The sequence below is a fragment of the Ruditapes philippinarum genome, unplaced genomic scaffold (assembly GCF_026571515.1).
Source record: "Ruditapes philippinarum isolate M1 unplaced genomic scaffold, ASM2657151v2 ctg795_1_1_1_1, whole genome shotgun sequence".
Taxonomy (NCBI): domain Eukaryota; kingdom Metazoa; phylum Mollusca; class Bivalvia; order Venerida; family Veneridae; genus Ruditapes; species Ruditapes philippinarum.
The window spans coordinates 43,728-59,495 of record NW_026857770.1 but is presented as its reverse complement, the minus strand read 5'-3'; the positions used below and the strand labels follow the sequence as shown (position 1 = coordinate 59,495).

The 15,768-nt window shown below is 32.9% G+C and overlaps 1 protein-coding gene across 1 annotated transcript; it reads left to right on the top strand.

The window, feature by feature from the left end:
• The first annotated feature begins 9,954 nt into the window (after nt 1–9,954).
• Nucleotides 9,955–11,915, top strand: LOC132750954 (uncharacterized). Its single transcript, XM_060741048.1, has 2 exons — nt 9,955–10,426; nt 11,053–11,915. The coding sequence occupies exons 1-2, from the start codon at nt 10,150–10,152 to the stop codon at nt 11,913–11,915; spliced, it is 1,140 nt and encodes a 379-aa protein (XP_060597031.1). The 5' UTR covers nt 9,955–10,149.
• Nucleotides 11,916–15,768: the final 3,853 nt, after the last annotated feature.

Sequence of the window (15,768 nt, the reverse complement as noted above, 5' to 3'; positions counted from 1 at the left end):
TGGAAAGAATTATATAGATATTGTAATGGAATACCTCCCTTACAAATTTTGGACATTTCAAATGACATGACAATTTACGTTATACTTTCAACAGAAATCAACATGTGCATATATAATTCTATAAATCATGAACTGTTCTTACTTAAAATGTATTAACAATGATCAAATAGTGCTACCTTTTTAACAAATGGACTTTATTCCACGAAACACAACGTAAAACTCGAATATCAGCATTGTTGACAGTTCTCTTTTAAGAAGAGTATCACATTAGGATAGATAACTCTCGCCACAAAATGGTCAGATGACCCTTATTAATTTCCTGATGAATATCTAATAATTTGGAACATTTACAGTTACTATAATATATCACAAAGTGAATATCTACAGACATTATTGGAAGATTCAGACGGCGCTTTCTTCTGTCATTTTCCATGTTTAAAAATGGCGGACACAGAACTTTGGAACTACTTATTTGTATTTCAGTCTGGCTTTTTATGAATGTATATTTGTTTACATTTAAACTTTCAGGATTTCTTATTTATTTAAAAATAATTGTAAGCCTGATTTGAGCCGGATGATTTTCTGTCTTTATCATATTTTATTAAGTGAGAACTGTATTTTATCTGCGTAATAGAATACGTCTGCATATATCACTACGCTTGAGTATTTTGGACCGGCTTTTTGTTAATATGTATTTCTAAATGTTATTTCAGATATGTTTATGTGGCTTTTCAATTAAGCCATATATGTGCTACTTATGTCTGTTAGAACTTTTATTGTTATTGCTATATTGTTAAATATTGTTAAAGACTGATCACTGGACCTAGTCTTAAGCCGGGATTTTCATTGCTGGGGCACTCTTTGTAGCGTCCCAAAAGTTTATAAATAGGGGTGACTGTCGTCATTTGGCATCTTCTTCTCAACCGTAACAACTTGAGAAGTACCAAAGCTACAAAGCTTAAATTCTTTGAGCCTTAAGTCGTATTACGTCTGATATATCTATATATATATATATATATCCTGCAACCACTTACTTGCTTACTTATAAGGTATCTACTATATATTAGATAAATAATAACTTACCTTAATTTGCTGGTCGTTAAGCTATCCAGTACTATCGTAAACAACAACAGTTTACTTACAGAAGTCTATTACAAATTCATTTGATGCTGAACCTAATATGAATTATCACGTTATGGCAGACCCTAAAAGATGTATTGGTCTTAGAAATTTCCAACATCCTGTCATACTTTACATTTATTTGTAACTAAATGTTCATAACCGAAGAAGATCCCATTGCATAAGCCTAGGTCCTCTATTGTCGAGTATTGTCAATGCCGGTATTTAATCCATCGAAGAAGAATTGTTAATGCCGCCCGATATTAATCCGTTTATAACGATAGATCTACGTCACAGAGTAGTATTGTCAGCGAATATCATATACATATTTATTGAGATGTACTTGTTATATATGATGTCACATTATTAAATGACGTTTACATGTTAATCGAGTTACTGATGTCTTGTACCAGTTTCCTGTGTTTATACCAATGCAGGACTTACCTATATTTGTACACTCCATCCTAAGTAATAGGTTGTATAAAACCTGGTTATATAAATATCCTGACAAGATGACCAGATACTTACAAAGAATCCCTTGATGAAACTATGATGTCTCTATTACGATCTGAGCCTACCTCTTATGATGTACTGGTATACTACAAAGATGGCTAAGATGTGTTGAAGCTATGTCTGATGTTTAAAACAACAGCTACTTGTAAGTGTATGTAATATGGGGTAGAAGTATTGCCATACACTTACTAGTTAATACAGTGGCCGGTATCCTGATTAATAAGGATTTGGTAACTACCCTAGGGGGGTTGGTCCTTACAATATATAATGTTTAAATTTTTGTCCGAACATGATTTAATTAAACAGCAAAAAATGTGCTGGTATATATGTTTTCATTATAATAGATAGTTATACATGATAAGTAAACTATTATCTGTATCAACCTTTAACGCAGGTCAAGCTCACATCCTAGTCAAGTCTCTCTGGGTGGCGGCGGGGTTTCCCCTTTTTGGCGGTTTTTACCACCCAGTTTGGTCATTTAGATATAAATATTTACATACCATGTTTGTTATTATGTAACATTTGTCATTAATGGCATTTAATAAATGCCATATTTCATTCAACCTATGTGTTGTGTTGTTACCTTAGACCAAACAAGTTCGCCTAGCTAGTTAAATTGCCCTTGACCTGGACAATACATAAATAAGATTTTATGCCAACATAAAATAATTTATGTCATTGACCCCGCTCTCCTTGCTGTACATAATTTTACCCGTTAAGCGTCAGGGTTTTAGCCTAGTGCAAGATTGTGTTAATTCTAAGCCAATCAATATAAAGATCCAAGTCACATGATGCAGATTAACCAATCATTGCATTAGATCAATCACAAAGAAATAATTTTGGCGTGGAAGGTTCCTCGCCATTCTTTACTAAGAAAATCCACCTCCGACTCCACCCTCCTCTTGAATTTTTCTAAGGATATAGATACAATCGTTTCATTTATTGTTTACGAATATAATTAATGCATTTTTATATATGGTTTATGCAAAGATTTGTCAAGCTAGTCATTGTTTACACTTTTGCTTTAATACTTGGGCAACTAATCATGATGTACATTTTTATATATTGTTATGCTAGTCATTGTTCACACTTATTGCTTTCATATGTTTATTATCATAAATACTTGTGAATCTAGTCATAGGTAATATGCTTTTATACATTTATCATTATGTTAATATGCTTTTATGCATTTATCATATGTGGGCGGTTTTTACCACTCAGTTTGGTCATTTAGATATAAATATGTACATACCATGTTTGTTATTATGTAACATTTGTCATTTATGGCATTTAATAAATGCCCTATTTCATTCAGAGGTTTTTACCACCCAGTTTGGTCATTTAGATATAAATATGTACATACCATGTTTGTTATTATGTAACATTTGTCATTTATGGCATTTAATAAATGCCCCTCAGTTTCGGTTGTTACGTGAATCCATTATCATCCCCCTGGGACCGTATACATACGGAATTTTGGTTAAAGGCGTGTACATCGTTACAACAACCCCAGCAGTCCTTTCGGTCTAATCACCAACCCACACGTAACAACAACTTTAACAGTTCCAGACGGTTTCTCGAAAAAACCTGCTGGAATTTCAACAAACGCTCCCAATGCCACAATCAAAAATGCACCCAACCACACATATGTGGATTTTGCAGGGGTGCCCACGCAGCTTACAACTGTAAATTTACAAGCAAGGAACAAGCCGCAAAAGTCTTATCCCAACCAAGTAACTCCTCAAGACCAGCAAAATAGATTACAATTAATCACACCTATCAAAGTCAGTGCCCTCGCCCCTTTCCTACAAAATTATCCGTTAGCACAATATTTAATTAATGGATTTTCAAAAGGTTTTAAACTAGGTTACATTGGTCAATTAAAGGCTTCAACATCACCAAACTTGAAGTCTTGTGAAGAAAATCCAGAAATTGTTCACAAAAAGCTCAAGGTTGAACTGGATACCGGCCGGGTTAAAGGTCCTTTTGATGTTCCACCTCTACCAAATCTACGCATAAGTCCCATAGGCCTTGTTCCGAAGAAGTCCCCAGGTCAATTTAGGTTAATCCATCATCTTAGCTACCCCCGGGGTGATTCAGTAAATGATTTTATCGACCCAAATTTGTCCACAGTTAGCTATTGTACTTTTGACAATGCAGTAACCAAATTACTAGAATTAGGGCCAGGAACATTGTTTAGCAAGACAGATATAGATTCTGCTTTTCGTTTAATTCCCATTCACCCCGGGGAAAATTTTTTTCCCATCTTACTGGGTTTTTTTAAATTTCCCAGGGACATTATTTATTTTTTACTTGTTTTCCCAATGGGGGAAATCTTTCATCAATGTGCTATTTTTGAACGTTTTAGCTCAAGTCTTGAATATATCTCTAACAATTTATTAAAAATTAGACACATGTTACATATTTTGGATGATTTTTTAATACTGGGTCCTCCCCACTCCCAGGTCTATCAGAACGATTTAAACAAATTCCTTGCTTTTTGTTCTGACATCGGTGTTCCTATTAAAGAAGAAAAAAGACTGAGAACGCCAGAACGGTTATCACCTTTATGGGCCTAGAACTTGATTCTAAATAACATGCAAGCTCGTTTACCACAAGACAAGTTGATAAAGCTACAGAGTCAACTTGCATCAATGGCTAAACGCCGCAAAGTCACTTTGAAAGATTTACAATCATTACTAGGTCTTTTAAATTTTTGTTGCCAAGTGGTAGTCCCGGGTAGATGTTTTTTGCGTCGCCTCACAGACTTAACGAAAAAGGTTTCACAATCACCCTTTAGGTTTAAGGGTTAAAAAAGAAACCCGAAAAGATTTTAAAGGGCATGGAAATTTAAATTTGTAAACCCATTTAAATGAAAAAAACCTTTAATTTTTTCCCAAAAAACTTTTGGGTTAACGCCCGTTTAACTTTAAAAATTTCACACTAACCCTTTCTGGGTCCATTGGATTTTTGGGGCTATATTACAATTGCACGGGGTTTAAAAGGGGGAAACCGGGGCCCAAAAATGGTTTTGGTTTCTTCAACTTACCTTTAAAGAACCCCTTTCCCCTATAGTTTTGCATTAGAAATTTTGGGGGCTGAAATTTTAAAAACCAATGGGATGGGTCCTGCATACAAAACAATAATGCAGTAGTACACATTTTTAAAAAAGGGAACCTTTTAAAGTACCTTGTCCTTATGGCTCTGGTACGTCGTTTAGTAATAGCTAGTATGAAATATAATATCCTGTTAAGAGCGGAACATATTCCAGGCAAATATAATATATTGCCCGACCTTCTTTCTCGTTTACAGATCCAGACATTTCAAGCTACTGCTCCGTACATGGACAAAACTCCAACATTAGTTCCACAGGACCTTCTCATGCTTCAATAAACAGAGATGTATATCATCTCCTAGGATTCTGCTTAGCACCAAATCTACTAAAATTGTAGTTATCGAAATCCCCTTTTAAAAACAGCACAGAACTTTCCCCATGACACGTACTATCCCAAAATTGCCCCCATTTCTACCCGTTTCAACAGAACGTCTTGCGCAATTCATTAGATAATTTGGGGTTCACAAACGGAAAACCAAAGCCTCTACTATCCACCTGTCTTATAATTCGGCTATTGCAAGTATATCCATAAACCCTTACAATTTATGGTCTCCCTTCCGAGTTTTTGTTTGTAAAAAAAATGTTACATTAGTATCAGAAGCATAAGGCAGTTAATAGACAAACGCCAACCGTTTTACAATCTCGAATATTAAAAAAACATTTTAAAATAAACTTTCGGTTTCATTTTTTCGGATGGTTTCACTCGCATCATTATGCAAGCCATGTATTTAGTAGCTTTTTTTTTGGGCTTTTTCGTGTAGGTGAACTAGGCTCATTCATTAACTGGTTCTTCAAAAACGTTATTAGACGAGAGGATTTTAGTTTTCAAATATAAACGATCAAATATTTCCTCTATGTCAATCACAATTCGGAACTATAAACACTCCCAAGGCAACATCTTCAGTAGTTCCCTTAGCACGGTACAAAGTAACAAAAAAGTTTATGCCCAGTACATGCTCTATTAAAGTATTTAAGAATTGCTCCTAATGGTAATGGTCAATTGTTTTAGAGATCGTAATGGTCAGCCTATCTCTACTGCTTTCTTTCGATCAAAATCTTACGCTCTTGTGTTATTGCAAATAACATGGACCCAAACTTATATACTGCACACTCATTTCGTATTGGAGGGGCTACTCATGCTTATGAATCAAATATGCCAGCATCGCAAATACAGAAGTTAGGTCGATGGAAGTCTACAGCATATCTCAAATACATTCGTTCTACAACTCGCCCAATTCCAAATAATTAAAATATTGACATATCTGTCAGAGCAAGATAACATATTGAATCGTATTTCAGAAATTTCCTTTACATTTTATGATCTGTCGGTTCAAGGCAGCAGATCTTTAGGTAATAAAGATTAGACATATTATTAAAGTAACTGAATCCATTATAAATTTTTAAAATTTTTGACAGTTCAAAGGGTTTTAGTTTTTTTCTTTGCTTTACGGTGGGGAAGGGGGCCGGGAGTACATTGTTAAAGTTTACTTTGGGTTTTCCCTAATTTTATTTATGAACGTAAATTCATTTTCCAAATTTAGACTTTTTTTGTTAAAATTTTTGGGTTTAAAGTAAGTTCAATTAACCCACAGTAAAGGCTGCAAAGGGTTAAAAAATTATCATTCACTGATTTAAAACAAGTTTTGACTTAACCGATACAGGAAAATATGTATGGGAAAAGATGTAAAAAATATTTTATATATTTTTTCTTAAAAGGGTTTAGCTATAGGTCACTTAAAAGTTGTCATGTTTTAAATGTTTAAATTAAAAGTTTTTTATATTTTTTTAAAGTTTTATTTTTTACTTGTCATGAATTAATACATGAATTTTATACATTTTTCTGCATGTTTACAATGTACATGTATACCATTTGCTTACACAGAATTTAGTTGCTACTTTACAATAGCATATCAGGTACTATAATGTTAATGTTTAACAAAATATAAAATTTCTCTTTCATACCTCTTCTCTATCCAAGATGGCGTCCAATATGGCCGCTGATTTTATGCAAAACTGTAACATAATTTTTATAGTATGATTTGTAGCACACATTATGTTTATTTCGATAAAAAAGTGTTTAAACATGTCAGAAATAATCGAATCTTATGTAAATTATAATGAAAGTAAAATTTCTTAAGTTTATGTCTAAAAACATCTATAAAGATATCAAGAAAAAAATCTCATTTTTTGCATATTTCTATAATTTTGTTTTCTAAATCTATATGAAAAAAAAGTTACATAATGTCTTATTTGTCATTCAATTAAAAATAGGGGTTTGTTGTTAACATGTAAGAAAACCATAAAAACTGTAGGTTTTATATTTTGTCAAAGTTGGTGGGGTAAATTTATCCGATAATTATTAAAGAAAAACAACAAAATTTACACTGGGTAAGTTATTTCTATTTTTTCGCTTTTTCTGTTAATTCGTATGCAATGTTTCCTATTAAAAAGTATTTTTTAGTGAACGAAGGTATTTTTGTCTTTCTTTGGTTTATGCAGAATTTATTTTAGTTTGATAGTGTAGGAAGCTATAAAATATGTGTCTTTCTTTGGGTCAAGTAGGTGAGCTAATCATACATTCATTAGTATAAACTCAGTTATTAAATTTAGTTGCGTGATACTACTTGTTTCAATATCTTGATATTTTTTATTAAGTGTTAATTGTAGAGATATAAAAGAAGACAATGAATCAACAAACTGTTTATAGAATAACATATCTAGACATGGTATTATCAAAAGATACAAAGTAAACTTAAGGCGACTGATACATCATATGATTTATGTGTAGTGAAATAAGTATATCAATAGTATCGCTTGACCCACTTAAAAATGTTTTATGTAACATTTAAGAGGTCTTCTCTACTTGACAATGTTATACCGGTATGTTTAATATCTAAGTTCTAGGCATTGTAGTTCTCCAAAAGAGGACTTCTGATGATGATTTCCTACATTAGTTTTTCAAAACTAAGTGCCCCTCGTGGCAGGCCTTTAAATCATGCCCCTGCAGTCTAAAATGGCTTTCCCTGGTATGTTACTTATGTTTGTATAGACTTAAAACTGTCTTAAAAATCTTCTCCGAAACTAAAGTTCCCAGAGCAGAAAAATTATCATGAAACATCACTTTGTGATACTCTATAAACATTATGAATTATTGACATAGGACCAAATCACTAAGTTTATATAGACTCATAGGAATATAACTATATGACTGAGTCTTCTTGTGTGAAACAGTTCCAAGTACCTAGATATTAGGCATGTTTCCTTTGAAGGGAACCTTTACAAATAGTCCATAAATCATAACTGTATGTGGTGAAAAAAATTGATACTCCTCACATGATCTTATCTTACTTCTGTATTAAAGAGTTATGGCAATTTTTCCTGCAGTGGATCTTAGGTGAGAGGTCTAGGATTGTTGAATAGGGAACAGGAAATTTGAATAATCTTTGACAGACGGTTAGTTTATATTTCAAATCATCTGTAACTATAAGTGGGTCAAGCGTATCTTATTGAAGATTACTGTACGAGTTACACGCGGTTTTACTCAGATTAAGTAACATAAAACACACTTTGATCAATAGAGGGGTTTGTCATTTAGACCAAATGTAGAAAGTTGAAATCAGAGCCGTCATTAAGCACTTCCGTAAGAAAGGAATGTCCCCCAAGGAACTCCATGAAGACTTCATGTATACACTTGGGAAGGAGTCCCCTTCCTTTACCACTGTGAAAAAATGGGCTCCTGCATTTCAGAGGGGCACAGAGAGCATTGGAGATGATGAGCCGCCTGGGCGGCCAAAAGAGGCCACCAACGATGAAACTGCCGAAACTATGCACGATCTGAGCATATGCGATAGAAGGCGAGACCTGCGAAGAATTGCTAGGGAAGTGTTTATAAGCTTTGGTTCAATTCAAGCAATTTTGATTGAAAGTCTATGGCATGTCAAAGGTTTCCGCTAAATGGGTCCCAAGCCAATTGACTGACGACCAGAAAAAGACCAGGCTTGACATTTCAAGATATCTTTTATCTGAATGAACCTTATTTTATCTACCGGATCGTTACTCAGGATGAAACATGGCTCCCTCAATTCGATCCAAAATATAAAAAAGCAAAGCATGCAGTGGATAAAATAGTGTTGACTGATACTGATCCAGATTTATTTTAGTCTTTGTTGAGCGATAAAAAAATATTATTGGATGAAGTGTCGGTTAAGTTAGCTTCGGATGTATTTGATATTGATATGGGTATAAATAACTTTACAGATATTGTATATGATATTTCTTTTAAATTGAATGGTAAAACTTTTAACACTAAAAAGCCTAACAAAGCAATTTAAAAAGTGTAATGGTTCGACAATAGTTGTAAATAGACGAAAACAATTTTATGAATAATAAAAGAATTTTCCATAATAATCCTTATGAAGAAAATAGAACAAAATTTTTGCATAGTAGACGTGTGTTTTGTAATGTTTAAGAGAAAGCAAAGCGTTACTTAAGTAATAGGGAAAATGTTAATTTGTCTTCCGTGATTAAACATAGTCCAAGAAAATTTTGGAAGTATATAAATAAATTTAGAAATAGGGTTTCAACAAATGTATCTTGTGTAAATATTTATGATTTTGTAGACCGTTTTAAGAATATCTCCAACAATCAGCAGCCTTATTACTCTCAGGAAGATAAGCATAATAGAAGACCCAGCTGTTAATTTATAAATTAGATTGCGCATTTATTATGTAGAGGAAGTCTCAAGAACAATGCATTCTATGCCGAAACAAAAGAGCGCTGATTATAGATTATAGTAAAATATTAACAGATTTTTTCATTGATGCAAACACTTTTATTGCACCATGTTGTTGTATTTTTAACAAAATATTTGATACTGGAATTTATCCTAATGCATGATGTAAAGGTATTACTGTTCCGATTCACAAAAATGCGATATCTCTAATCCTTTCAGTTATCGAAGAATCTCCCTTGTAAATACTTGCTAAAATATTTTACTTATTCTTAGAAATAGATTAAACAGATGGTGTGAAGCGCAAACAGTGCTTAATGATTCTCAATACGGTTTTAGAGACAATTAATAAGTCTACAACAGATTTTGTATTTTTACTTCATTCTATTATTAATTGTAAATTGAAAGTAAATTGCACATTTATCGACTTTGAAAAAAAGCTTTCGATACTATTGTTAGAGATAGGTTATGATTAATTACTGGTTCTCCGCGTTACATCGTATAGAGGAGAACCATTGTCTAACTGTAACGGATTACATAAACCGGTTTTGAAGGCTTGAATGTATTCAAGCATACATGTGTATTTTATACACGGGTATAAATACCCGCGGCAGAGTATGAAAATCAGTTCTAGCGATATTTCTCTTACGAGATCACCAGCATTCAGCTAAGCATGGACGATTTAGATAGAGTTGTGGAGGACAAGGTCAAGGCGTCCTTGGAAGAACATAAGGAGGACATGTTGAAGGAAATAGGCAGCCTTTTTGAAAAGATAAGTGGCAATTCTAGTAGCAAATTTTCTAGTATGATGATTAACAGTGAAAAGTTTAAGCGTAAAAGCAATGAGGAACAGTATAAACATAATGCAAAAGTTATGATAAAATTAGAAGACGCCGAGAATGGCTTACAGGATAAGAAATTAGAGGAGTGTAGAGCTAATATAGCAGAAGGTATTTTAAAAATTTAATTTTAAAAAATTTAATTTTAAAACTTCTATTCTTAATTCTCGAATTATGCAAATGTTCGCACGCATATATGTGCCTAAAACGTCATTCTAAATTGAATTTGTTTATCTGTCGGAAAGGTATTACAATTTTTGAATTTTGTGCAGTAAAGTATAGGTGAATGAAATTTATGAAATTTTAACAAGAGTCGTAAATTATACGTGATGTATGTGTGAATACAAGAATAATCTTAGATAAATGAATTATTAATGTTTTCTGAAGAGAATAATTCGGCATATGTTTTGTGAAACATGTAGACGATACTCGAGTTATCGGTCATGTAAATGTGTAGTCATGTTTGCACGGGTTTTTCCGTTATTTAAATGTATCATTGACTGTAAACAGTTTGATATGGTATATTTCTGCTTTATTGGATTTTTAATGAAAGAACGAACGGACAAAAAGTAATCATTTCTTAAGGAAATAATAAACGTTTTATAGATAAAAAATTTGTGTGTGAATATATAGAAATTAAATTCGTCTATAATTATAATTGATAATAGCATGTTTATTGTTTTTAAGATTATAAAATCATATAGTTTTGATAATGTTGAAATTCGCTGTGTTTTCAGCAAAAGAAATGATGGCTCGTCGACAGAAGCTTATAAAACTTGCGGATTCAGCTGAGTTGGGTTGGAGAGTCGTTCAGGAATATGAAGCCAATCCTTTAGCGAGCGACTCAGACGATGAAAAACGTATCTTTAAAGCGGAAGCGAGGGCTTCTAAGAAGTACAAAGCAGAGAAATCCAAGAAAACTAAGTCTGCACGTAACTGGCCATACCGGAAACAACAGCGTATGTTTACAGAGACCAGTCCCGGAAGTCAACAATTGGTAGGCCGTCAAGGGCGTAGACCTGGGCTGTGCTTTGCATGTGGCAAACCGGGGCATTGGCGAGGGGCGCCGGAATGCCCAGAAAGGAATACTAATAATAAGATAAGTAATGATTTATTTACATGCGTAAACAGAGAAAATATTTACGATGGCTGTTGTGATAGTAATTTATCAAACAGCGAAGGTGATGTATTACATATACCATATTTAAATGAGAAATATGTTGAAGAACATAAAATATGTTCACAGTTACGATCTGTAGAAGAGAACGAAGACACAGTTGTTTCACCAGTAGGTAGGTTAAAAAATTGTGTAAATAAATGGAAAGAGGCATCGGATAGTGCATATATTATTCAGGTTGTTGAAAAGGGTTATATGTTACCTTTGAAGGAAGTACCGCCAAGCGTAGTACTTAGAAATAATAGGTCCGCAAGAGATAATATTAAGTTTGTAGAAGAAGAAATAGAGCGTCTTTTAAAAAAGAAAGTAATATCTAGGTCTATGGTTAAACCACACGTAGTAAATCCCTTAACTGTCGCTTATAAAATAACCTCGCTACAATGCACAACATTAATATTGTTTGTTTATTGTAAGTTAGAGTAAGACAGCTTTTGAAAGTTGATATTAGTTGTAAGATGTTAACTATGCTACAGTCGATATACAAGGTATGATAAAAAAGTTTTCGGCCCGATATACCTCCAGCATTACCTACGATACGTCGATACCGATATCTTATTGAAGATCACTGACCGAGTAACAAGCGGTTTTACACAGATTTAGTAACATAAAACATACTTTGATCAGTAGAGGGGTGTGTCATTTAGACCAAATGTAGAAAGCTGAAATCGGGGGAAATACATGAAAACTTCATGGATCACTTGGGAAAGGAGTGAAAGTGTCCTTGATCGTGTGAAGACAAAATATCAACCATTGAACAAGAAAGACTGTCATTACTTTGCCTAATAAGCATAGATAGAGACATACACATAGATGTTGCCTTGTGGTACGTCTCTTTTCCAAGAGGACCCTTGGAAGGATGGCTCTAACGAACACATTTATGGAAAGTTTATAAAGATGAGAAGTGCATTGTGAACCACTTGGTGAAAGACTGAATAGTGCTTTATGTGATAGGAACATCAAGCTCTTAATTAATAAAACTCCAATTTCTTCATCATAATCCTTTAAAATATTTCAATAACAGGTTACAGTGTATGAAATCTTGTATTTCATCAGTGCAGTTTATTACGGGGAGAAAACTCTGGCATGTCATTCTGTTCATATGTATTCCAGTTACCTCCCTTTCCAAGTCGGGTGTTTTCTGAAAGGTTATGTTTTCGAGTTTATTTTAATCGTAAAGTTTAGTTTTAAAACTAATAAACGTTGAATACATGGTTTACATTCTTTGCGAATATTATGTTTATGTTCACGTCATATTCAAAGTTTTGAATGCTTATATTAAAGCAGTAATTTATGATTTTCTCTTTTGCCATCCGAAACACATGGTTGTTTAGGAACAAAATGGCTGCCAAAATTTTGTATATTATGTTATGAAATCTTCATTTCAATCTTCTTAGTTCGTTGACTGACCTTTGTGTATGTATGATTGCAATCTAAAAGTATTGGTAATATACTTAAAATATAATGTAAAACATTATAGACAGGTGCCTGCATCTTTTCACCTGCTTAAAAGTCATGTTTTAGTCACATGACTTCCATGTCATAGGCAAAGTAGTTCAAGTTAATTTACAGATGAATAGATTCTATAATGATTTATTTTGAATATTTTTTCTTCAATGCAAAATAATTTTGAGAAGTGGTTTGTCAAAAGTATACATTATAATTTAGAACGTTCTGTCTATTTAAAATTAAAGTATATATTCAGTATCACACGTCCGACTCCCCGACCAACTTATGGATATACTAAATATATATATTTATATTAAAGGCACATTATACCTCGGACGTTCGTATTTTTTCCTCAGTTTTTTTTAGAAAATGAAATGTCAAACATTTGCTTTATAATGTTTTAGTACTGTGAAATATTAAATAATCTAATGGTGAATTTACTGATGACGAATTATTGTGCTGTGTTCATTTGATATTGATAATGGAGGAAAGATCCATATTTGCATCAATAATAATTTTGACCGATCTTCCATTTGTTTTGTTGTCGATTCCGTTAGTATTGACCAAAATGTATTTACCATATGATTGCAATTTAAAAAAGGTTGGTCTACATTAGGTACATAGGTGTTAAAGTATTGATTAAAACAATAGAAATGTATCATTCGGACATTCTAATTAACAATGTTGATACAGTTCGTGGTGATGAGTCTGGAAAAGATATTTTTCACATAGCAAATCGTGCAAATGTGAGGGTCATAACCAATTTATTATTTTCTTAAGATAAAATAAAAATATTTCATTTGTATATTATAGTCATATTGATTTCTTTTAAATATTTTGTCAAATAATTTAATTGAGAGGTTTCTAATGTTGAAAATGACTGTCGGTGGCATTTTTTGCGTATCAAATTGAGGTTAACGAACTTACTTTAAGCCTAAAACCTGTCTACAAAATTGTTATAGACGTTACACTTCAATGCAGTAACTAATCATTCTAGCCTTTTTTAAATTTATGGATATACCTGTAATACTCAGTTAACATGTCGTTATATTTTGCTTCGAGAAACGTTATTATTCTTACACCTTCAAGTTGTTCAATAAAGTTGACAAAATAAAACAAAAACTCGAATTCGCTCTTGCTAAATCAAATGTGAATTACAGTATGAATTTATCATATTTCGAATAGATAGATATAAGAAGTAACAGACAAAAATTACCGTACGTCTTCTTTGACGACCTTCAGGAACTACTTACAGAAAATATCATACAATTATTGACTAGAGAGCCATTGAATATAATGTGATATTCACCGGTAAATGTCATAAAATACACTCAAGTAATTGTACCGAGTCTTGCGCTGTTGTCATCGGCAGAAGATGAACTGCCTTTGAACTGAAAAGATATTTATAAGATAAATTCGAGCATGTGTAGTAAACATTACATCTATCCAAGGAACACTAATGGCCCCACTACCTACTCCTGTCAGAGTGGCAGATTAACATGCTAAATGCACATTTCATTTCATAATGAATAAGTGTTGATTTAAAACGTATATACATTTTTGGCCAGGTTGCACAGGTGCAAACCCGGATTTTAAAATGGCGAAAGTCGGGCTGCGGGCGGGCTGGGAAAATATTTTCGTTACAGTTTTTCTCAGCAACTACTTATCTCACCCTCTTGATATTTGGCATACAGCATTAACATGTGGTCCCATACCGTGGAATTCGATTTCGAGTCTGTCACTCCTCGCTTTTCTGTTTACCGACTTAGTTAAATTTTCGACATAAATGGTCAGTGGTAGGAAATTTTCGTAACAGTTTTCTCAGCGACAACTTATCACAGCCTCTTGATATTTAATATACAGCATAAACTTGTGATCCCGTACCGTGGAATTCGATTTCAGATATGTCGCTCATCTACTTCCTGTTTACCGACTTAGTTAAATTTTCGACATAAATGGTCAATGGTAGGATTTTTTTGTACAGTTTTCCTAGCATCTACTCATCACAGCCTCTTGATGTTTGGCATACAGCATTAACTAGTTGCCACATATCATGGGATTCGATTATTTCAGGTTTGTCGCTCATTCACTTTCTGTTGACCGACTTAGTTAAATTTTCAACATAAATAGTCAAATGATTAACATTTTTGTAACATCACAGCCATATGATATATATGGAATAAAAATGCAACCCGGCCTTTTCTTTCTTTGACCCATTTTTCTTGTTGCTTAACCAGAAAATAACTTTCGGTGAAAGATAAATCTAAATAAAGAACTTTGATCAACATTAAATAATTATTTTTCCACAGATCCCTCCTCTTCTACAAATGTTGTCTTATATATAAATTTGAATCATGATCATAAAGCTTTGTAACGGCTGAAAAATAATAAGAGGCATTTGCACATTGTTTTGATTACATTTTTTAAAACAACGTCTTTTGTCAAATATTTCTATAAATCAGAAGTGTGTTCAAAAATTCCACTTAAATTGTAAGAAGTAATTATAATTATAATTAAGAAATAAGACCATCTGAAAGTTTACTAATTATTTTCTTTTCTTTATCGGTTTTGATAATATATCATAATTATTAGTTTTATTTTTCCTGTGAGGAAAACCTAAGTTCAAACATAAGTCAAACTTGGAAAGAACTGTTTCTCTGCGACATATGTCAAGCATGATTTCCTCTATTCGTATGACCCTATAATATTATTCTTCATAACGCAGGCTGTAGTATATTTAAGCCCATTCTTATATTTTTCCCATTTTTAAGTTTTCGTCAAATGTTAGTTTGTCACAATCGCTAAAGAAAGCTGAAAAAGAATGTAATGG